Below are 23,786 nucleotides of genomic sequence, written 5' to 3'. Positions count from 1 at the left end.
TGGATTTGCGTAGTGGGGGTCCCATTAGTTAAGCTGGTTCTCTTTATGAATAAAAACTCAGAAACATGCTGGATGCCAGGTCAAGATCAATGGTGCCATCAGTGGCCCTGTGTTTTAGTTAACGGTGAAGGGAAAGAACTCACTTGCAGGGGATCTGAATCAATGACCTTGATTTTATTACCACAGCTTCTTTTCCTAGTATCTTTCTTAGCACATTTATAAGATTGGTGTCAATCCTAGGCTTGTTTTACTTTGGTTTTCATTTTCCTTTTACTATTAGGTTTTCATGCAGCACTTTACCAAGAACAAAACAAAACCCTTTTCCTGAGACTGTGCTACTTAAAACCATATGCCAGTCTCTGTTTATAGAAATTAAGTAGTGCCATAGTAATTGGTGGATTTTTTTGGCAGTTGCCTCTCCTCTAAATTCCCTGATTTTGTTGTTTTACCCTCTATACTAAAAAATCTTACTTAAAAAAATAAAAACACACCTTAAATGGGGAGTAAAATTTCAGAGGGCAGTTAATATAAAACGAAAGTATATCTTAAACATTAATATAATCTGTATCTTGTATGATATCTCATATAATATAGCAAAATAATTATTTATTTATTTATTTAAATATTTATTTATTTGGGGGAGATCACGTGTCTGGTAAGGACAGATAGAGGGGGACAGAAGATCCAAAGCAGGCTCTATGCTGAATGACAGCAGTGAGCTGGATGTGGGGCGTGAACTCACAATCCGTGAGATCACGACCTGAGCCGAAGTCAGACATTCAATTGACTGAGTCACCCAGGTTCCCCTAAAATAAATCTTTAATTTTTGTGTCCATGTCATGTCAAAGTTGCCATTGAAAAGTAGCAAATTCAGTCTAGTTTCTTATTTAGTAGATTAGAAACCAAAACCAATCAGGAAATGAATATCACATACCAAATATTTCAGTCTTTTTTTTTGTTATTTCTTTTAAAATAAACTCTGGCAAACGTAGTATTTTGTATAGATGCTATTGTACACATTTATCCACTAGCATTCTTCTATTATATTTGTTAAGACCATATCCCTAAAAGTGCCTATGTTGATATTTCAGTTTCCAGTTGATATATTTTAAACAAAATTGATGACTTTTAATCCATTAATAATTTTAACAATTAGAGTTATTTGTTTAACCTTATGAAATGGTACATTTATAAGTTATTTTTCTCCCAGTTCCTACTCTTGCTATTGTTTTGTTCTTCCTAAACACTTTTGGTCAAATAACCACTTTTAAGATTCTATTTAATTAAGTAAAAGAATAAGACTAGAAATGTAAACGGGGATATATTTTATTATTGAAAGCATTGTGATAAATACTAAAACCTGGCTGTTGCCCTATTCCTGGAAGACAGGTTTCTCTTCCATTTCTTACTGTATGCTGAGCCCTGTGTATCATTTTTGAGCCCTGTGTACTTGAATTTTTTAGTAGTTACTGAAAATAGTTCAAATCCCATACACTTGCATTGATTATGTGTAGGAAATACATACTTGTGTACTGCTTGTGTACACATATATGTGTATGTGTATATATCTATATACATATATATATATATATATACACACACACACACACATATGGAAATACATGTAAATATACGAGGATATGTAAATATGTCTATTATATGGAAATATAAAAGAAAGTTTACCAAATATTGTCATTATAATAACAGTTTTCATACTGATACCCTAAACAGAAGTACAAACTGAATAAACCATGATAAATTTTCCCTAATGGGCAGCCCCCAAATGGATAAAACAACATCACTTCTCTTGCAGTGATTACTTCTAGTTAATGGATTTAAAAGATAACTTTTTAACAAATTCAGTAAACTACCATTATTTGTAACGAACTATTAACACACTGTAAATAAACCAAATTATAAATTTTAGTTACATAGGTTTATTTGTGTTTATGGAAAAAAAAGTATTAGAAATACTTAAAGGCAATGATGGTACATGGATGTAGAACTGGGGTGTCTTTAAGTGAAATTTCATGGCTCTTGGCAGTGGGCTTTATTTTATCCAAGTCCAGATCAGATTTAGGAATATAATCTTTTGGAATTGTAAAAATAATAACAATAACAATAACAACAATAATAATAATAATAAGGCTTTAAAAATAATTGCCTAGAACAACCACATCAGTGACATGTAAGAATGTTTGCTTAGCACAGGACAGTGAAAGACTTTTTAAAATTCCTTGCTCAGGACATGACAGTGTACCGAAATTTTGTCTCACATTCTTAAAATGCTGCCAATAGGAGGGAACCTGCTTCCCATGATTTTGTTTTCCCCTTTGAACGGTAGCGATGGAGCACTTGCATGATGTGTTTGATGCCTTGCATGAGGAAGACATGCAAAGGCAAAGGTCCAGTCTGCATGCTGCTTAATGAATGTTTTTCCTTTTCTCTCCCTCCTTGTCATGTGCTTTCAGAAGACAACAATGTGGAAGGTGGGTGCTTTCTACTTTATTTTCCAACTCTCATTTGCCTTTTATTTCATAGTATTAATAGAGTACATCTCGAATTTAGACGGTAAGTTGAACTTATTTCTGAGCATTTGTTGATTTCTGGATTGTGTATCACTTTTCATATAGAACACACACCCTCAGCCCCGTCAGTCCCTAAGTATATGAAACTCCTTCAGCCTTAAATCCATCCCTTGATGGATTCCAGCATGCCATATAAACCTTAGAATGCTTATTGCAGTGTTCTGTATGGAAAAAATGATACAATCCTTCTTCTTTTGTTTTAAATGAGAAAGTATTTCTTTGCAGTTTCAGAGTTCAGTGCATGATCTGGTCTCCATTTTTTTTCTTGATCAAAATGATTTATTTTCTTTTGGAAATGTTTAGCATTTCATCACCCCAAGCTCATTGGTTTAATTTCAAATGATTTGATTTATATAAAAACAGAATAAAGCATTGACTCTAAGTAAGAGGCATAAACTTAGATTCAAAAAATAAACCACTGGCCATTGGAAATGAAAGTATACAACACTCCAACGTGATTACTGGTAAGTATGTTTGTGATATTATGTGTCTGTTAAATAAAAGTACCATAGTCATTAAAGATTTTTTTCTGAAATTATCTCTATCAAGGAACTTTGAGAAAGTTATACTTTTTTCCTATCGAATCCAACAAACTAAAACATATTTCAACATTCTGATCTTTAAAGAACTTAAATGTATGTCAGTGTACTGCATAAGAAATCTCTCAAGGATAAGAGTGCTAACTAGGTAATTGTGTAAGGGATGTTGATGTTCTATCAACTTACACAATCACAGCATAACAGTTCTTGCATACACATTGAACTAGCGTATATATTTCAGAAGTGTTTAACGTATTTCATTTTGCTGCGATATTCTGAAATAGAGCCATTCTGTAAAAATAATGAACATTTTTACAGAATGACAGATTTCTTAGAAAAAGACTTCCCATCTGAGGTTACAGATAAATAGCTGTTGAAGTCACCAAGATTTGATGTCTCAACAATTCATGGTGATACTAAGTTGGTCAGGAGCAGGTTTCAGCATATTATTTGTGAAACTTTTCTGAACAATATAATTGTTTAGTTGCTGAACATTTCTATTCCATTATTTGAATAAAATAGAGAAAAACTTCAAAAGTAATCATCAGTGAGTGTTTTTCCAAGTGTTGGCTCTCTGTATGGCTTCTGTTTTTCTATACTATAATTTTAAAAGCATGTGAATATGCCTTGATAAGGAGGATATTACCCTGAAGTTCTGACATCTTTCAAAATCAGTGTCATTTATATGATGCATGTTAATTGAGATTGATTTTTTAAGTATCTTTTCAACTTTTTTTGCATTTCCTTAACATTCTGTAAAATAGTCCATGTTTCTGTTCCTTCTTTTTAAATCCATTTGCATTCCAGGGGGTTTAAAATCAGCCTAATAAGCCTGAATGCCTCTTCCTCACACATGCATCCCATGAAAAATTTTGACAAGATTTGCAGAGTATAGCCTATAAACTATTCAATCATAATTGTAACATTCCTATTTATAACATGACTTTGGCACTCTAGTGGGGATCCCTTAGAGGTAAGAAAGTCTAGCATGAGGAATGTGGATGTTTTTGAGGCTTACTAACTTCCATCCTTACTGAGGACGTATTAAAAACCACCATTAGAAGCGTTTTATATATTTTCTAAAAGTTAGATCTTATATAGAGATAATATAATATAGAGATAAATCCCTGATTTCCTCTACAAAAAATTATTAACTCTTTTTAGAAAATACATGTACTAGTTTTAAAAGTGAAATTACATGAAAAATTATATAATCTACACATCATCACCAACAGATCATAAACTTTTTAATCTCCCTGTGTGATGTTTTTGTTAAAATCACTTTGAAAAATACAAAAAGAGGCTATACTACAGAAGCATTAAACTTCTATGTTAAATTGTCTTTATATTTTGACTATATGTTGATTTGTAAATGTACTGCCCCACAGGAATGTTTAAATACTCCTAAAATTTTAAGGAAATAATGCACATTATTTCAGTATTGGTGCAAGTAATGTATAATGTAGCTCAGTAAAGTCTCAAATATATTTTAAATAATACTAGGAAATATAAATTTTATTGAAATTGCTGTATGTATTACTATATTGCTGTAACATTTTCCCATGTTCTTGAAATAGACATGGATTGAGGAGAAGCTTTGTTGCTGAATATGGAATGAAGAACTAGGAATTAGTGCCTCTCAGTAAAAAATACCTTCTTGGATAGTGAAAGAGTTTTTGTTGTTCTTGTTGTTGTTTGTTTGTTTGTTTGTTTGTTTTAAGAACATTAGCAGTATTTAGTAGAGGAGTGAACTTCAATCTGAAGTCAGTTGTCAAGTAACACATAATAAGTATTTAAATAAAGGGAATTCAGTATTATTTTAGAAAACTTCCCTGATGAAATTAGTATTTATATAAAAACATAAAACTTAATATGTATTATATATATACGTATATATATATATATATATATGTATATATATATATATATATATATATATATATATATATAAACTCATAGTTCATTATTTAGGTAATGTTTAGGTGAAAGACTAAATAATTTTGTCCTCCATGGGAAATTTCTTGAGCCTATTTAAAGCTGATCCGTTGTTTCCTAAAAACATTCTGTAGTAAATTCTGACTTTACAGCTGCATGTTTAATAACATATTTTTGTATTTGAACAAGCTTAGTCAATTGCTACATGTGTCAGACAAGGAGACATTTCTGCATTATCATTTCAGTGTGACTAAGGACTTTTTAATTTAATTATAAAACTTCTCATTTTTTGATGAGGGGAAAAAGATCAGACCCAGCCCATGTTTCAGATATTCCTTTGGGTTTTAAAAAATATAATTTTATAACAAGCCCTGTGGTGGCAGTATCATCAAAGGGCATGAAGGACAGATGCAATATTTAAGGGATTGGTTGGATTTTAAGTCATGCTCTTCATTGTTCCAACTGATACATTGAAGAAATACACAGAGCAGCATATGCCAGTGTTTAAATTACAGTACTATTAACTCTTTGCCCCAAAGCATTCCAACCAGGGGTTGAAAGAATGCTTTTTGATTTGCCTCTGTGATACAGACATGTCTCATAGGAAACAAGATGTCTGTCACTGAACATTTTTGTCACCGTGACAACCCTGACTTCCCATGCTCCCTTGTTTATTGCTGACTGTGCTCTTGTTTCCCTTCAAGGTCTGGCGCACCTGATGATGGGCGACCAAGGTATGGGCTCTGTTCCTTTTCCACTCTGCTTTCAGTGTTTTCTTGTTCTGTAGCTGCTTTAAACCATCACTGCAAAGGATGGGCAAATGCTTGCAAATTATCTGGCTGCAAATTAAATACATAACTTTTGTTCACATTTTTTCATATGTTTTTTCCCCTTTATTTGTTAGATTTTGGTTTGCTCCTTTGACTTTTATTTTCCTTCATTCTTTGCACTGTAATATCTGCAAATAAATGAGACATAAGAATTTGTGATTGAGACTTTGCATACATTTGTAAGCATATGCAGTTAAGGGTAGCTATAGTAAAGAAAAACTGAGAACCATCAGAAGTTAATATCTGAAATAGTATATTCAGTTTAATCTACTGTACCAGAAAGAGTCCATTTTTCACCCATGCATGGCAGTTTGGGAACATCCAGACATCTTTGGCTTCTGGCTTTTAGAATGCTGAGTATAGTGTTTCACAGAATCAATACTTTTTCTACCTATAGTATAGTCATTGTGTATCTTCTTTTTTGTGTAATCTTTTAAAAGTGAGCATGGACTTTTCAGTTTCCTTGCATGTATTTCCTTTTAAAAAGGGCAGATTTCTTAACAAATACTGATTATATCTCCATGTATTTTCAGACCCTTTTTTATGCTTTCTTGTCTTGTTTAATTTTCAAAGAGTACTACATTTACATATATTCATAATTCTTACTGTTGTTTCTCTCTCTATTCTCTTTGTATGGAAACCCTTTCTTCTTGGAACCATTTCATCAAATCCATAGGTAAAAGTAAAGGTATTACATTATTTTATTTCTTCTTAATATCATCTATATGAATTATAGTGTGTGTAAGTTATGCAAATGTATTTAGATCTTTTTGTATTAGTAGTGGGCACTGGGAGGTAGGTATGAGTGTTAATATTTTGTGAATTTAAGGTAAGAAAACTCCATCAAAATGTTGCCCTTTTTTTTTTTTTTGCTCTTTAGAGTGTTTTATCATGTCAGCTGCCTATATAATTAGTATATTTAAAAATTAACTTCAGATTTCAGTGTAATTTTTTGCAGTATCACTTAATGGTAGCTAAATGACGAGTGTAGTTACCATAAATATGTCATCTTCAAACATTGAGCTCAGGAGCACGCCTGCCCCAGCCATTTTGCATTGGGATGTGAGTGTAAGCATGTGCAGCATTGAAGTGTAGTGCTGTGCGATCATCACCTATTTGCCTGCTAGATGTCATATATACACATTAATTCCATAAGAACCTGGAAAGGTAGTACCGTGAAAAAGCCAAGGAAACAAGACAAGCCTGTTCTTTCTGTTGCACATACTAACTTTGTTTTAAGAACGTTACCATGCAGGTATACATTTCTGCATCACTTGGTAAGTCAGGCATGTGTGCTCCTTGACAGCACTGATGCCAGATTGAAAAGCATGCTTACTTTGCCATTTGGAACCATCGACCGTGTGTTTAGTGTTGCCATTAAATATAAGTAGATGATCTGTAGCTGTGGTAAATATGTATCATAGCCTTTAAGCTAATCATTTGAACTATGTGTTAGTGAATGTGCCCTTGGTCTGTATTTTTTTGTTTTTTGTGGGTTTTGTTTTTTGTTATTTTAAATGCAGGAATTTGTCTTATCCTTAAATTCTCTGAGTTTTCTTGTGCTCTGAATGTTAATCTGGTGAATTGGGACGGAAGCTCACAGTTCTTCACCCTTACATTGTGTCATCTAGCAGGGAAACTTTTCTGCTTGAAAAGCACCTGAACATGAGCCAGGCAATAAGTAAGAAATAATAGCAAAGTTTTAAATGTATAAATTAAAGCTTTCAAAACAAATGTTGCTTGGGTATTTTGAGCCAATAAAGAGAACATATGCTATTGTAGTTTGTGTTTTGGTCAACCATTTCCAATAATATAATTTAATCTTATTTTAAGCCTTCCAGCAACTACACAAATGACAGTATGTATCAATTGTTTTAGAAATGTTATGTACCATTTGGGACACTTTCTAAAGTTTTTTGGTCAAATTCCCATCTACTTCCTTTCTTAGTGGGCATTCCACACCATGTTCCTTATTAGAGTACTCAGGATGGCATAGAGGAAACTGTATTTATACTTTATTTTACTGACTGAGTGCAGTATATGCATATGTGTTTGTATCTATGAATGTATATACACATGTAATAAATATTCTAAATATACATATATATAAACATGATGTAAAAAATTAACTCAAAAATAATTTTATAATTCTATAACCATTTAACTCTATCTATAGAATAATTCATATTTATATTCAGCTGATATTTGTTTTGATGTCATCAATGTTAAGTGTCACTTCATTTAGTTTTAGTATGTCAGTCTTAAGTGTTTTCTGTTGACATATGGGTCAAATATATTTCTACTTCACTATTTTTCATCAAGTAGTATTCCTTAATCAGCACAAAACTACAGAGCACAGGAATTTGGTTTTTCATTTACATTTTTCTTCTGTTAATGGGACCAGGATGCTTTTTGATGTTAAATAGGGAAAGAAGATTTTCAGATGGATTTGAGTATTTTGCAAATCAGAGTGGTAACATTTACATGTTGGTTAATTAGATATATATAAATGAGAAACATGATTTGTAATTTCTTTAACTGTAAATCAATTCAACAAATCTGCCTTCTGAGCAAAAATACAATCTTGACTATGACGTGACATCCACATTCAAAGTGTGTCAATGTAGTAGGGAAATGAAGACATTTGGACAAGTTAGTATAAATGACAGAATGCAAGTACCATGAGAGTGGGAAAAAATGTGGGCATTCAGAAAACATGAAGATAGTATGAATCAGGGGCTCTCTGATGTAGCTCTCCTTGTCCTGTGCCACATGTTGAAGGAGTCAAAAAATTTTAGAAGTTTTCCATTGTAGGTTCCTATATCAAGTTAAATCCTAGTTGTGCATGAAATAGTTGTTGAACCTTTCCAGTCTGAAATAACTGATATGCATTGTAACTTAACACTTCCTAAATCTTTCCATACAACGTAATTCTGAAGAATTTTTTGACACTGCTTTCCTCTTTACCAGTAGTGAATTCAAGGGACTCTGGAATGAAACATCTGTGCATCAAAGTCTTTCCTTTTTTTTGAATCCAGAGGCAAAATTGGATTCAGGAACATTATTATTATCATTTTTTTTTCTATTTGAGTTCTTAAATGTTTTCTAAAATTTTAAATCCCCAATGATAGATGAAGGTCATTCCTTAAAAAAAAAAAAGTAACTTATCTAAAGAGAACATTCTTCATCCTCCTCAGTCTTCTTCCTGGAGGTAAGCACTGATATCATTTTGTGATGTGTCCTTACATAGGTGGTGTGGATCTTTTCATACTCCCTAATTATTGATTTTTCAGAGTTTGGAAACTGCAAAATACCTTATAATTTGTACATGACAAGAACAACTAAGTCGTTAAGGAGACATGCTAAAGATCATTGCTATGTGCTGGTGGAATCATAATGGGAAGCATTTTCACTCTTCCCATATGCCATCTTGCCTCATAACTTCATTTGGTCATTCTGCTTCACACTTTAATTATTTGGATTTGTTTTCATGTTTTCTGAAGAAGGCATGTCACCTTTACCTGGAGAGTTAGGAGTAAACTTTTTTTCAATGAATCATAGCTTTCTTTGGGATAGCTAGGGATAGATATTATCCAGAACCAACCTTACTTCTGCTGGTCATTGCTAGATAGATTCAAGTGGTTTTTGTGAAATTGTGTTTGCTTTCTTTTTTAGGCTTGAAATTTGTCATTGGTATCATTAGGACCATTGACAATGCTAACTTTATTCTCCGTTGTATTTAGAATTCAGGTTTGTCTATTTACCTGGGAATTTAGTTATTTTTTTTTGTTTTTGTTTTTGTTTTCCCATGGTTGTTTAACTGGTCACTTCATTTCAATAATTACTTTATTTACTTATATTTTACTCTAACAGTTGTCTGAGAGAAATGAATGACCATTTAAATCAGAAAATGCCAAAAATGTAAGTTACACTGCAAATCCAGCCATTATGACTGGTTAATAGCTCATAAGCATAAGTTAAAAATTCATTTTGGTACTTTGGATGCTTGTATTTTCCTTTATAACAATGATTTTAGTGGTAATATTTATATGGGTGATTATATATTTATATTTAATGTCAACTTTTCCTAGTAGAATGTAAGCTCTGTGAGGGCAGAGACTTGTCTTTCTTTTTAAACATTGTATTTACAGAATACTTTCCTTGTTGTATCTTGAATTTACCATTTTTATGACTTAAGTGTGTGTATGTGAGGTGGGGGACTGGTGGGCACACATTGGAAGACGTAGGTGTGGAGGAGGACATAGAGGGTTTGGAGTGGACAAAGTAGAGGGTAGAAAAGGCAGAGGAAATGTATGAAAATAACTAAAAAAAATTGTAGCAACAAATTACATGGAATGTTCTCTGTCTCTCAACTTTCTTTTGTTTCCTGTCATTCATATCCTTTTCTGTCTAGTAAGGCATCATTCCAATATCACTTTAATATGCCTTGGCATATGCACTGCAGTGGGTCTGTAAGAAAATGAAGTCCATGTATCTTTGTATTTAAGGGTTTTCAAGACTTTTAATGTAATTTGTAGTCACAGTGGTAAATGATCAGATTTTATTTTGTAGCTTGCACTATTCATACAATGACAGGCACAGAAATGTTCCTGAAATTTGAATCTGATGTTATGCTATCTGATTTGGTTCCCATGAGGTTTTTTGTTGTTTTTTTTTTTTTTGCTGTTGTTGTTGTTTTCTATCTCACTGTATCAACTGTGATGTACCATAAGACCTGTTTAGATTGGGTTTGGATTGTAAGCTTTGAAAAGAACCAAAGTTTATGTCTTATCTTGTGATATGAGCATATTTGCTGTTCCTGCATTCATAAACTCTACAGCATATTTGCGAAGTGAATGTCCATTTGACCATTTCAAATGAACATGTATTGTTTGATTATCCAGGTTTCTCATGTTGCCAGAAGGCCAAGGTATTATAAATACAACTGTCAGGTATATAATTATTGTAAAAATGCCTAAACTCGATTGTATTAGTGAAAGTGAAGATCTTAAAATAGAGTAATTTATTAAAAAAATTAAAACAGATTTTTCTCAAAATGACTTGTATCAGTAACTAGATATGCTTGATTCCACTACAATTAACAATAACAAAGATTATATATTTAAAATTTTATCTGCGATGTCACACCACAACTAGCACTATATTTACTCTTAAAATATATTTGATATTATTAATATTTAGGAGAAGAAAAATCATTTCATATTTTTTATTCATGTCTCTTTGTTTCTATGATTTTTGTAACCATCTTTCAACCCTTGCATTGCTGTATAACCAATTTGTATATGAAGTACCCAGCTTCAAATAACTAACACCACGATGCATATTTGTTTTATAACTTTTAATATATTTCACTGTGGTTTTTGATGTGGAACTAATTTGATTTTGAAAATACTATATTGCTCTTCTTCTGTATGCTTTTATATCATATTTCCTCATTTAGCTTTATAATATTAAGTATTCTTCATTATTCAGAAGCATTTGTGAATGTTGACAGAATTTTACCACATTGAAATACCTATGTTTGGTGCGTATGCAAACTAAGCAATAATTTATCTTGAATTATTTGTTATTATTTTTGCTGTTGCAGTACCAGGGGATGCTCCTCATTCACAGTTATAGAACATAGAAAGACTAGAATTTCATTTTATAAATCAGACATTAATATCTTCATCATCTTTATAAATATCTTCATCAATATGACATACATAAAAGGCTATGTAACTATTTAGAATATGGTATTTTTCAGTTCTTCTTTGGCCTACATGCCTATCACTTCTGGGTATAATCAAGAGAAATTACTTGAAAAGTAAATATTTATGTATTATCTCTTGCTGTGAATCAATTTTGTCATTATAGTTATTACTAATAAAGGTCCCAGCTCCTTCCAATCTCTGCAGTCTGGCTCTGTGGTGACATATTTCCCATGTCTTCATATATTCTGTAAACAGTGGCAACACTGAATAACTAATAAACTAAACAAGGATTTTATTCGACTTGTAGTAGATTAATTTATTCTCTGAGAAGAACACAGAAAGGACTCTCCACAGTCTAATATTTTTAAGAATGAGGTAGTGTAAATATAAATTTAGATGTGCTTTACTGAAATAGATCAAAAATAGCAAAAAAGTTTAAATCATGGCATACTGGACTTTAAAATGATGCTTCCTTTTCCAAAATAATGATTTTTATCTGTCCATTTTAAAATGTACTTTTCATTAATCTATGTTTTGTTTAAAGACCAACATCAGGAGTGCCTGGGTGGCTCAGTCATTTGAGCGTCCATCTTCAGCTCAGGTCACGATCTCATGGTTCCTAAGTTTGAGCCCCACATCGGGCTCTGTGATGGCTGCTTGGAGCTTGGAGCCTGCTTTGGATTCTTTGTGTCTCTTTCTCTCTCTTACCACCCCCACTCACTCTCTCTGTCTCTCAAAAATGAATAAACATTAGAAAAAATTTTTTAAAAATATCAATACATTTAAGCTGGTAAGAGGGAATATCTTTTTCTTAATTATGTTGGCCAGTGGTTTTAAAGAAAATTGTAATTTCGCAGAACGCTTAGCTCATTTACTAAAGAAATCTGAATCTTTAAATAGAATCCTAGAATTTTGGAGCAGGGAAGGACATTACAGATCATCTAAAAAAAAATGACACTCTTTTAAGGAATGCTAGGAGGTATTGCTTATTATGATAGACAGCACACTGTACAGACTTTGAACTAAAATAACTGGTATAAGATGAGCACTGGGTGTTGTATGGAAACCAATTTGACAATAAATTATATTTAATATAAAAAATAAAATAATTGGTATAAAATAACCAACCTTAAGGAAACTTTAAAAACTTCCCTTATACAGGAATAATCATGAAACAATGTTTCATATTCTTATTCTTACAAAATAAATTTAGAGATAGTGTGAAGGAAACCAATCATACAGTATTATTTAGGATGCTATTGATTCTCATTTCAAGTGGTGTAAAATTTTACATTATAACAAGAGAGCAGTACAGTGTGTTGTAAGACTTCATGAAGTCATAAGACCAGGGTTGAGATCCTGTATTTGTCCTTGTGCCAGTTATATAGCCTTACATGTATAAATCTTAAATGAAAATACTCCATTCTCAAGAATATGTTACATGACAAATTACGAAAGTCTTAGAAGATGGTTTTTATCAGTGGTGGCAATAAAATAAAAGAAGATACTATATACGTTTAGATTAAGTGAATTTTAAAACGATCTGTAATTGCCAAAAGTTTAAAAACAGTATTAGTTTCTTAATATCTTTTGTCCATCATATAACTACCTATAATTTATGATTCTGTGATTGTTTTAAGTTATAACTAATTGGACATCATTGTCCTGATGGCCCATACTACAGAGAATATTGGTACAATAAAGCATTAAAGGTTGACTTTACTTAATCAAAATTATTTAGATATTTCTGTAACTCTTCACATTTTCATCTTTCTCTTTAATAGAATGATGAAGCTCAAATTGACTTGCCTCCCCTTTGAACAAACCTAGGAGTTCATTGGCAAAGTGCTGGTTTATTTTATTTTATTTTATTTTATTTTATTTTATTTTATTTTATTTTATTTAAAAGGTTTATTTTTGAGGCGGGGCAGGGGTAATGAGGAGGGGGACAGAGAATCTATAGCACACTCTGTAGTGACAGTAGAGAGCCCGATGTAGGGCTCAAACCCACTAACTGTGAGATCATGACCTGAACCAAAACCAAGAGTTGGATGCTTAACCAACTGAGCCACCCAGGAGCCCCAACAAAGTGCTGTTTTTTAGATGCAAATTTACAGTCTGAATGGAACAGAGAAGTAAACATTTTCTTGTGCACTGGAAGTACCTGAGAAAAACTTTTTTTGCGTATCATTGTTTTGCCTTAGTAACAACTCCAAAGAGTGATATGTGAATTGAGCTTACACTAACCACTTAGTCAACTGAAAACCAGATTTTCAAGGAATAACTAATTAGGGACTTCTCTTCCACCAGAGTTTCAAGGAATAACTAATTAGGCACTTCTCTTCCTACATAGTATATTTGCTGGAAAATAACATATAATTACCTTGAAATACTTAAATAATTGGGTAGCATCCTCACATCCTTCAAGATTTTGTTCAAATGGCACCTTCTCAAGAGACTCACTCTGATTATTCTATTCAGTACTGTAATTGCCCTTCTCCTGAACCATCATACCCCAATCTGGTTTCTCCTCCGTAAAAATTATTACCTTCTAGCATACTTTATTTTTTTTTTCATTTATTTTGTTTACTGTTTACTGCCTATTTTTCTCCCTCCAGAATACAAGAGGGCAGAGATTTCTGCCCTGCCTTGGTGTATCTCAAGGGCCCCTAGAACAGGGGCTGTCACAAGTAGGTACTCAATAATACTTGTTTAATGACTCAACTGATGGGCTAAACAAGTTTGTAAAATTTTCATTTAGATTTTACCAGATATTATTATTTTTATAATACACCCATTTTAACATTTATTTTTCCTTCATGCAGGGCAAACCAATTCAATAAAGCAGATTTTTTCCCCCTTGAACTGGAAGTATGGACTCAGCTTGACCCTTTTGATCTTCCTTGTTTCCTGCCCAATTTAGGTGGTCTCAGAGGATTTGCAAAGGATTTGGAAACCACTCCAACAACCACTGATGATCTGGACTTTCCTTTAAAATTCCTGTAACAACCGGTCTTAAAGTAATGTTTCTTTAAGAAAAGGGTAGTAATTCATCTTTGTATATCTTTGTGTATATATAGGTAACAGGAAGAGGCTCCTGGAAATTTGGCTTCTAAATAGTATTATTCACTGTGACTGTCAGGAAGTGCCTTTTGGCAGTTTGTGAGAGGGAAAGTTCCAAAGAATGAGGTAGATCCACTTGTTCAGATAGCTTAACTTGTGCTTCTAACATTAAAAGAAATATTCGTTCTTCTCAGGTCCTCAAATAGCTCTATATACCCAAAAGACCTTTAACTTCCCCCAGCCGGGGAATAAGTGATCATATGTTCAACTAGATGATTTATTAAGTAGTTCAGGTCTTCAGCCAGCTGTCCTAAGCCAAGGAATTTGCACTGAAGAATTACAATGGTTGGAAGTCACTGAATTAAAAAGCAAAAACAAAACTGCAGTGCCTAAGGTCATATTTCCCTTAAAATTAGTGTCTTTTTGCTTGTCCTTTTGGTAGAGAGAGAGAGAGAGGGAGAGAGAGAGAATGGTTTCATTCAATTTCAGTCATATATTACTAAAAGCACCAATGAGATTCTTCTTTATGTGGGACTCTTATACATGGTATAAAGCTATAACTTTTCAGAATGGATGTTTTCAAGGTTTGTGACAGTAAGGAATATAAACAAGGCAATAATAGTTGCCATTTTTCAAGACATCTCTTTACACATTCAAATTATATCTTATACAAAATGTGTATTCTACTAAGTGCAGTTTTCCCTTTTCTGCTTGGCTTTTTTGCCTATGAATTGCTGTGTGCCTATGACCACAGGATAGCTCACTCAGAATAGTAGCAGCTGAAGTAATCTCTAGTAATTGTTAGTCTTTACTTTCCACCAAGTAATGTGCAGGGATGCTGCCAGAGTTGTGAACCGAGAGCAGGGTTCCCTTTCATCTTAAATAACTTTTTTTATTACATAGCTCAGATATAGACCAGAAAATTTGACTACTAAGACAAATGGTAATTGAGGAAATTAAAACAACTCATATGTTATATGAAGTTTCTAAGCAATGTTTTATTTTTTGGCCTGAATTACCTGGTCAACTGACCCAGTTCTCCATTTCATTTTCTAGACTTGGCAGTCTAAAGTCAGTAGACATTTGGAGAAAATTAAATTACTCCATTCAAGGAGACAATCAAATTTAGATTGGACTACACTACTGCCAGAGGGATGAAAATCCCTAAATTGGTCAGTTGTGATTTTCATTCACAGGGAACTCCTCATTCACAAGCTAACCATAATAGAATTTTTGCAGATAGCTAGTGGCAACATTTGCCAGAAATCTTCTGTTAAACTTAGGGAAAAGCTATTTTTGATGCTATGTCAACCTAAAAGAATTATGTGATGGCTTGTTATGACTGTCTTTGTAGTGATTATTTGTTGAGATAAAAGAATGCAGTTATCTGACTGACAGTCAGCAGGGCATCCATTTTGAATTGCTTCCCTAGGAGAGCAGTTGGATTTGCACTGACCTGTATGTACTTGCTGTGACCAGTGGTATTCTTTGTGAGAGGACTGAATGAAGTTAGGAGTCATTCATTGTGTTGGGAAGGGAGAGAAGCTGACTGGTCCAAAAGAAAGCCAGAATTTGAACTGATGCATGTGAGGACAATTTGGTTTGGCACTTGCCCTCTTATTGTTTATAAAGAGTAATGTCGTGACCTATTAGGGTAAGTCACTGTTGCTTTTTTCTTCAACTACTTCAAATATGTCATTCCCCAATTTAAAAAAAAAAATGTCCTATATAAAGGAGCACTGCTGTTTCAGCAAGGCTGGTAACGTAACTTACCTCCTTGTTAGAACATCTGAACAGTCTCTCAAACACCATTACAAACCTTGACCTCATTACCATTGTTCTGATGCCACAGTTTGCAAATTGACTTCCCTCCCCTCCTCTACCCACCACTCAACAGGGGGCACATTTTAAGCATTTTTAAAGTTTATTTATTTATTTAGAGAGAGTATGAGTGGGGGAGGGGTAGAGAGAGAAGGAAAGCTACAGAATCCCAAGCAGGCTTCATGCTGTCAGCACAGAGCCCAGTGTGGGGCTCAGACTCACGAACCATGAGATTATGACCTGAACCAAAGTAGGATGCTTTAACTGACTGAGCCACCCAGATGCCCTGGGCACATTTTAAAAATACAGATCTTCAAGGAACTTAACAGGGAATTGTAATCAATAGGTCTAGGATATATTAGAATTCTGTACTTTGAAAAGAGTCCTCAATGTCCCCAGAAGCTTCTACAGGTCAGCCATTTTGTGGAAGTATTAACAACTCAGTTAATTGGCTTTTGGGACATAAGGGTTGACAATTTGAACTTCATGGTGATGACAGTAATTTATTTTTTTCTTGCAAGAGGCAAGTTTTTAATTCAATCCATATCACTTCTGCATTGACTTGTCTTGCTAATAAAAAAAATATCTTGCTTTAAGAGAACTTGGTTTATTATGAACAGATGAGGAAGTAATAGATAGTTTTTCAGTTAGGCCTTCCCTTTATCCTTGAAACTAAACATTTGGTTTTCACACTAGTAAAGGTGTCACTGGGCTGTCTCAAACCTCATGGGAAAGGTCATTAAAACTTTTGTTGTGTAGAATTCAGATAGGTGCTTAAAAAAATCAAATTGGATATGTGGCAACATTTAAATTTTGTATGTGGTGCCACCCATGGGTAATTTGTAATATATTTTAGGATCTTTGTCCATATTAGGCCATGGTAAAGAGATCCAGACAAAGGGAAAACCAAACAGCAAATGCCGTGCTCACATCAGAAAGATGCCACAAATATATCTCTATACAATGAAAGGTTGATTATGATACTTTAAAAAAATTGGAAATTATGGTGAAAGAGTCATTAAATAAAATAAGAATAAGCCATTTCTACAAAGGTCAAGCTTTAAGGGGTGGAAATTTGTTCCCTGGAGTCTATTAAAAAATAAAAATTGTTCTTATGAGATGTCTTAGAAATGACTGACACAGACGTAAGACTTAGATGGATGTATATTATCAGTTTTTAAATATCTACAAAAGGAAGTGATGAAAAGAATGTTGTGAGTACCAAGAAAATCAGGGAGAGGAGCGCTGAAGGTCAGAAGCTCCAGGGGTGGCCCATGGGAGGGTTATCATGTGGCTGCAGTGACAGCACAATATTATTTCCCCAGATGGCAAAAATGTGGAAGAGTAATGGTAGCAGCCTGATAGGGCAACTTCAGGAACTAGAAAGCTATATAAATGAATGGGTACATATATCATGTGATTTCAGGGGATACCAAAAATAACCCCTTGGCAAAGATATAAATTTCTCAGTAGCCCTACCCTCTTACTAACTGACTGCCTGATATACAGTATTTGAAAGTGCCATATATTTTCAATTAACGTATCTGTTCTTAAAAAGAGATCTGCTGAAATGGGGCACCAGACAACTAGATAGATACTTCTTGGTGAGTGAAACCTCACTTGGGATCATCCAGCTGTTAAGTGAGCCTTAGTGAAATCTAGGCACATTGACATGACTGGTACTTATAGTAAAGGAGGAAGCAGAATCCGCTGAAGGAAAGAACCTTATTTTTTATTATTATTATTAATTTTTGGCCAAGGACTAGCTACATTAGCAGTGAACATTCAATCATTGTATATACTGATGGCTAAGCAAAGTGGATTATTCTGTCCTTAGGGACCAATGTTACACCTAATATTTACCTTTTATTGTAAAATAGGCATAGTGGAGTATTCTGTCTGTAGGACCATTGTTACACTTAATGTTTACCTTTATTATAAAATTCTCTTGCTGGATTTCATTCATTAATTTAGTCATTGTTAGTCATTGGCATTAGGATGTGAGATCATTGATGGCAGTGGTTTTGCTATTTTTAGCTTTTCATTGAAGACAGAGCTTGGTAGGTGATAGATCCTCAGTAAAACTTGATACAAAGAAGATGGTCAAAGATCATGGAGATTGGAGTTGAGTATATCTGCATTTAGACCTTAAACTTATTATATATTAGCTGTGTGTCTTTGGGAAAGTTATTTGACTAACGTGAACCTCATTTTCCTCATCTGTAAAATGAAGATAATAAAATCCACCTCTTTTTGTTAAACGGATTACATGTATGATTATCAGTAAAGTATTTCTAGAGCACAGTGAACACTCAATTATAGTACATGTGGTAGAATATTGGAGGTCTCTTTCAGATGGATGATTCAAATACAATTAAGTTGTTTTCAAGGAAAACAAAAGGTAACTTTTGAGGTCACAAACTACATGGAGGCAAGATTTTTTTTTTAAGGTCAAAGACATTTATCCTTTATATACAGTTTAAAGTTTCATTGAGGCACAGATGTAGAAACAGGAAGTAAGGTGAATGAAGGAGTAGAAGTTGGAGTTTTATACATATGAAGTGAGCCTAAAAATGCTGAGCAAGAAATATTTGTCATCGTCTTTACCTCTAAATAACAAAAGCAAGATGTTTACTTTTAATTTTTCTTGTTTCCTTGATTAGGGTATTAAGATTCTGTTTAAAATGCACTAGTTTTAGCATAAGTCAGGTAGGCTTTTTGTTCTCCATGGCTCAATAAGAAAAAGTTCAGCTTGCTTTTGACTTGTTTTGCTTAATCACTTTTCTTCTTTAAAAGACAATATACAGCAAAACAAAAATACTCACAATTCCTTCCTGTCCTTGAATTTCCTTCCTGGGTGTGTTTTGGAGAGTTAGAAATTACATGAAAATTATGAGAGATTGAAAATTTATGAGAGTATATAAAGCTAGGTTTGGGAGTGGGTACTTGTTCATGTGACTTGGTAGGTCTGTTAGCACTTTGGACCCAAAGATAACATTTAAGTTACCAGTAATTTAGTACGATTCAGAAAGTATGTGGTAATGTATCTTAAACCAAAATTATGAAATTCACTAAAATCAGAGAATCACAGTGAGGTTTCTCCCGCTGTCTGAAAGTAGAACATTCCTAAGAAACCTTTCATAAGCTGAAATGACATAAAAGGATGAGGTGATGAGGCAATTACTATTACTTTATATGGAGTTTTTAAATATATTTCCCAGACCTAAAAATTAAGCTCTCTTAGGCTTTTCTGAGGTGTTAGGACATATCTTCTTAACAGGTGCACACAATAAATCGAGATAAAGTACAGATGCTCAGAGATACACTTTGAAGGTATGGCTGCTTGATGCTGAGATGCTGAGTGTAGTTCCAGAGCAAGGCACTTGGAGGCGCCACTTTGCTCCTGGTACGTACTGCCTCAATAGTGGCAAATAGGCTGCAAAATAAATGCTGAAAGCTATTTTCACTTTTAGACTTTTTTTTTTTTTTGTAAAAGCAAAAACCATGTGGATTTATTTTGGTTAGCAAAAACAGGTACTAATATATGTCCTTGGTAAAAGGCAACCGGTGTGACATGAACTTTCAAAAAGTAGGGTGTATGTGCACCTGCTTTTACATGGAAAAGGACTTAATGAATAATAGAGTAGTAAATTTGACTGATGATCCAAGCTGTGTTTCCATGTTCAGAAGGAGGGTGTACTTGCTACTTCAGTAACAGTCTTTTTAAGGAGAGTTTTAATTATTAAAGAGTTTTTCTTCTTAATTTGAGCCAAAATATGCCTACTGAAACTATCGCCAATTAGCCATCTGCATGTTGTTATTGTTACTAACTAAGATATTTATTGAGTTTCTCCAGTGTGCTGTGCTGTGTGTTTTCAAATTATCTGGAGTTAAACACAGTCTGTCTAATTCCTCATCCACGTTTGAAAAAATAATTTCTATAAATACATCCTCCACTCTCATACCCAAACCCCAGTTTTTCTTTTCCAAATTTTATAACTTCAGCTTCTAAAACATTTCTTCACAGTGTTTAAATCCTCCCCATGTTCTTCCTGGCCATCCCCTCCTCCTGGTCTGGACACAAATTATAATTGTCAGAATCTTTTGTAAAGTCAAGTTCAAAATTAAAATTAATCTCAGTAACCCTGATGTCTGAGCAGGGCACAGTAAAATGGAAGCATCCTCTGGTTCCGAAAATAATGACATCTATAGTCAGAGAGGGGTGTGTGTGTGTGTGTGTGTGTGTGTGTGTGTGTGTGTGTGTTTTGTGTGTGTGTGTGTTGTTTGTTGTTTTTCTGTTTTTGTTTTTTGGTTTTTTTTTTTTAGTTGATTTATTTATTTTGAGAGAGTAAGAGAGCCGGGGAGGGACAGAGACAGAGGGAGAAAGAGAGAATCCCAAGCAGGCTCTGTGCTTCAGGGCTTGAATTCACAAACCATGAGATCATAACCTGAGCTGAAACCAAGCGTCAGACACTTAACCGACTGAGCCACCCAGGCACCCATTTTTGTTTTGATCAATGTTACCATTTTGTTAACTCATACTAAATTTTTAGTCAGTTGAAACCCCTTTTAAGTTTTCTACCTGAACTGCTGGTAAGTCAACCTTACTTTCTACTCAGTAGTTAATTTTGTGAGCCTACTTTGAAGCATGAAACATGTTTCTATTCAATTTCATCTTCAATCATTAAAAAAGATTTTAAATATCTACTCAGTGTCCTATGCAAGATGCTGGGAATACAAAAGTAAATAAGTCATAGTATATGGGAAGGTATCCATCCTAGAGAGATTTATAGCCCAAAAGTAGTAGGTAAAGTCATTCAATATGTAAGCCCCATCAACACTTAAAAGCCCTATGATAGAAGTCATTTACAAGTACCAACAATCCTCATTAGCTAAGTCTCACAGAATAATTGGATGTTCACTAGATTAACATGGTTGAGTAATGTGTTTTCTGTCAATGCCATAATAAGTTCCATAAATATAACATCTTAACATGAATTTGTTATCTTGCAGTTCTGTGTGTTAGAAATCCAACACAGGTCTAAACTCTTGTCAGCAGGTATGTGTTCTTTTCTATAGGGTCTTAGAGGAGAATTGGCTTGTTTTCTTTTCCAGCTTTTTGAGGCTAGAAAAAAACTTCAGTCATGACTCCTTTCCCCCATCTTCAAAGCCAGTAACCATGCATGTCTCTGACCATTCTTCTGTAGTTGCATTTCCCTTGGACTCTCTTCTTCTCTTTCCTTTTTCCACTTATCCTTAACTGGAAGAACAAAAGAAAGTTCCCGGAGTAAGTAAGAGTTGAACCGGAAGGGGTGAGAAGTGAGGTAGACTTTCCAGGGAAGGGAGCAACTAGAAGATAGAGCAGCATGGTCAAAAACATTGAAACGGTATCATGCAGAGCATGACACAATGTAGTTGAAACACTGGTAAGGCTAAAGGGAGGTTTATAATCTGGGAACTGGTCCACAATTGTAGTTATTTTTTTTAATCTAATTTGAATGTCTTAGGGTAGTTATGCTTTCTCTAAATCAGCACACTCTCTATAACTCCCTGTTGTGTACCCTAAGTAGATTTACACATCAATATTTCTTACGTGGTGCCTTAGATATCTGGTATATGATCCTACGTTTAGAAACACACTTTGCAATCAGTACACTGCCAATTTGTGTGTGTGTGTGTGTGTGTGTGTGTGTGTGTGTGTGTGTGTGTTTGGGGGGTGAATTATCATAGCCCTAATTTAGGAAGACATCTTAATGGCAGAGTGAATTGCAATGTATAGTATTGAAGAAGGATGGGATCATTGGAGGGAAGTAAATGAGGAGGTTGTAAAAAACAGTTCTGGTTGAAGGTAATGGACCCTAAATTATTGTAATAATTAGGAAAAGTAAGGAGGGATCAAAGTGCAAAGCCAGATTCAAAATTCCTTCAAGACATGGTCTGGGTCTTGTTTTTTCTGTGGTGCTTAATATAGGGCAAGACACAAAGTAGAGGCCTAATGAATGGATGAAGACATTTGAGAAGTTGAATATGAGAAGTGAAAGGAAGTAACTGAATATGACTTTAAGAGCCCAAATACAAATACCTGGAAGGGTTATGCTTCTGAAAAATGTCTGTGAGAGAAGAAAATTCATCTTCAATAAAGTTCAGAAAAGACATTCAAGAAAGCAAGTGAACCAATAGATGAATGAAAATATGAATATGGCCCTCAGGACAGAGCTTAAAATTAAAAGAAAATATGGAGATCTTCAATTTGGAGGTGATAGTGTATTTGAACTCACCTAGCAAAAACATGTATCAAGATAAAATATGGATTAATAACTGTTAAAAAAAAACACATTTAGTGCAGACCCATAGTTTTATGGATGGAGAAATTGAGGGGCAAAGAAATGTTTGTTTTTTCCAAAGCTGTCCAACCAATAAATGAAATAGTTGGTTGTAGAACATAAAAAGATGTAATTTGGATCACAACACATTACTTCAATGACTCCTATTTCCCACTGAAAGTTTCACACTGAATCTTTCTCTACTTAGAAGACAGTCATTTTTACCTCTTTGATGTTGTCAAATCTGAAGTTTTATCTGTTTGGACAATTCAGGCATAGACTGTTTAATTGTTATTGAGATAATTCTTCCCGATTTTATTTTTTTTATTATATGAAATTTATTGTCAAATTAGTTTCCATACAACACCCAGTGCTCATCCCAAAAGATGCCCTCTTCAATGCCCATCACCTACCCTCCACTCCCTCCCACCCCCCATCAACCCTCAGTTTGTTCTCAGTTTTATTTAAGAGTCTCTTATGCTTTGGCTCTCTCTCCCACTCTAACCTCTTTTCATGATTTTCATGATCTAGTATAAATAGAATGTTGCTGCAAGGATGGCTGGGCTGAAAGCTACCAGTTTTATTTAATCAATTCTGAGTACTTTGTCCTGGCCACCCTGACTTGTCTCATTTCTTGAATCATATAGCTGTTACAAATCAAATTCTTTAGTTCTAAATTTCACAGAATTATCTATGCCAGTAGCTATCAGGTTGTATTTTATGAAGCCTAAGTGTTGAGTAGGCACCACAGGACCACCTCTGGGGGGTTAAGAGCACAGGGAGGAGAGGACTTAAAGCCTCTGCCCTGCTTCAAACAGTGTACCATAGCCTTCAATCTGTTTCTTATATTGAGCATTCTTCAAGATTTTGCATAAAGGAAGGGTCTCTTATTTTAACACATTTCTGAAACTACTAGAGCTTTTTAATCTCAGGGCTATGAGCAACATTTCGGATTTTTTTTTTTCTTTTTGAG

The 23,786-nt window shown here is 34.0% G+C and overlaps 1 protein-coding gene across 21 annotated transcripts in view; it reads left to right on the top strand.

Moving 5' to 3' along the window:
- NRXN1 (neurexin 1) overlaps positions 1-23,786 on the top strand; it is a 1,129,526-nt gene that overhangs the window by 103,849 nt on the left and 1,001,891 nt on the right. For 14 of the 21 annotated variants that reach the window (XM_053890679.1, XM_053890684.1, XM_053890683.1 and 11 more), the window contains exons 3-4: positions 2,472-2,489; positions 5,767-5,796. The exons of 5 other annotated variants lie outside the window; for them this stretch is intronic. In XM_053890679.1, the coding sequence (XP_053746654.1) occupies positions 2,472-2,489; positions 5,767-5,796 (48 nt within the window). Of the gene's footprint in view, positions 1-2,471; positions 2,490-5,766; positions 5,797-6,573; positions 6,581-23,786 lie in introns of those variants that run through there. 2 more of the 21 variants (XM_053890675.1, XM_053890688.1) reach the window with 2 other exon arrangements.

The sequence above is a fragment of the Panthera pardus genome, unplaced genomic scaffold, assembly GCF_024362965.1.
Source record: "Panthera pardus isolate Hobbes unplaced genomic scaffold, ASM2436296v1 HiC_scaffold_25, whole genome shotgun sequence".
NCBI lineage: Eukaryota > Metazoa > Chordata > Mammalia > Carnivora > Felidae > Panthera > Panthera pardus.
This window is presented reverse-complemented; position numbering and strand designations above follow the sequence as displayed.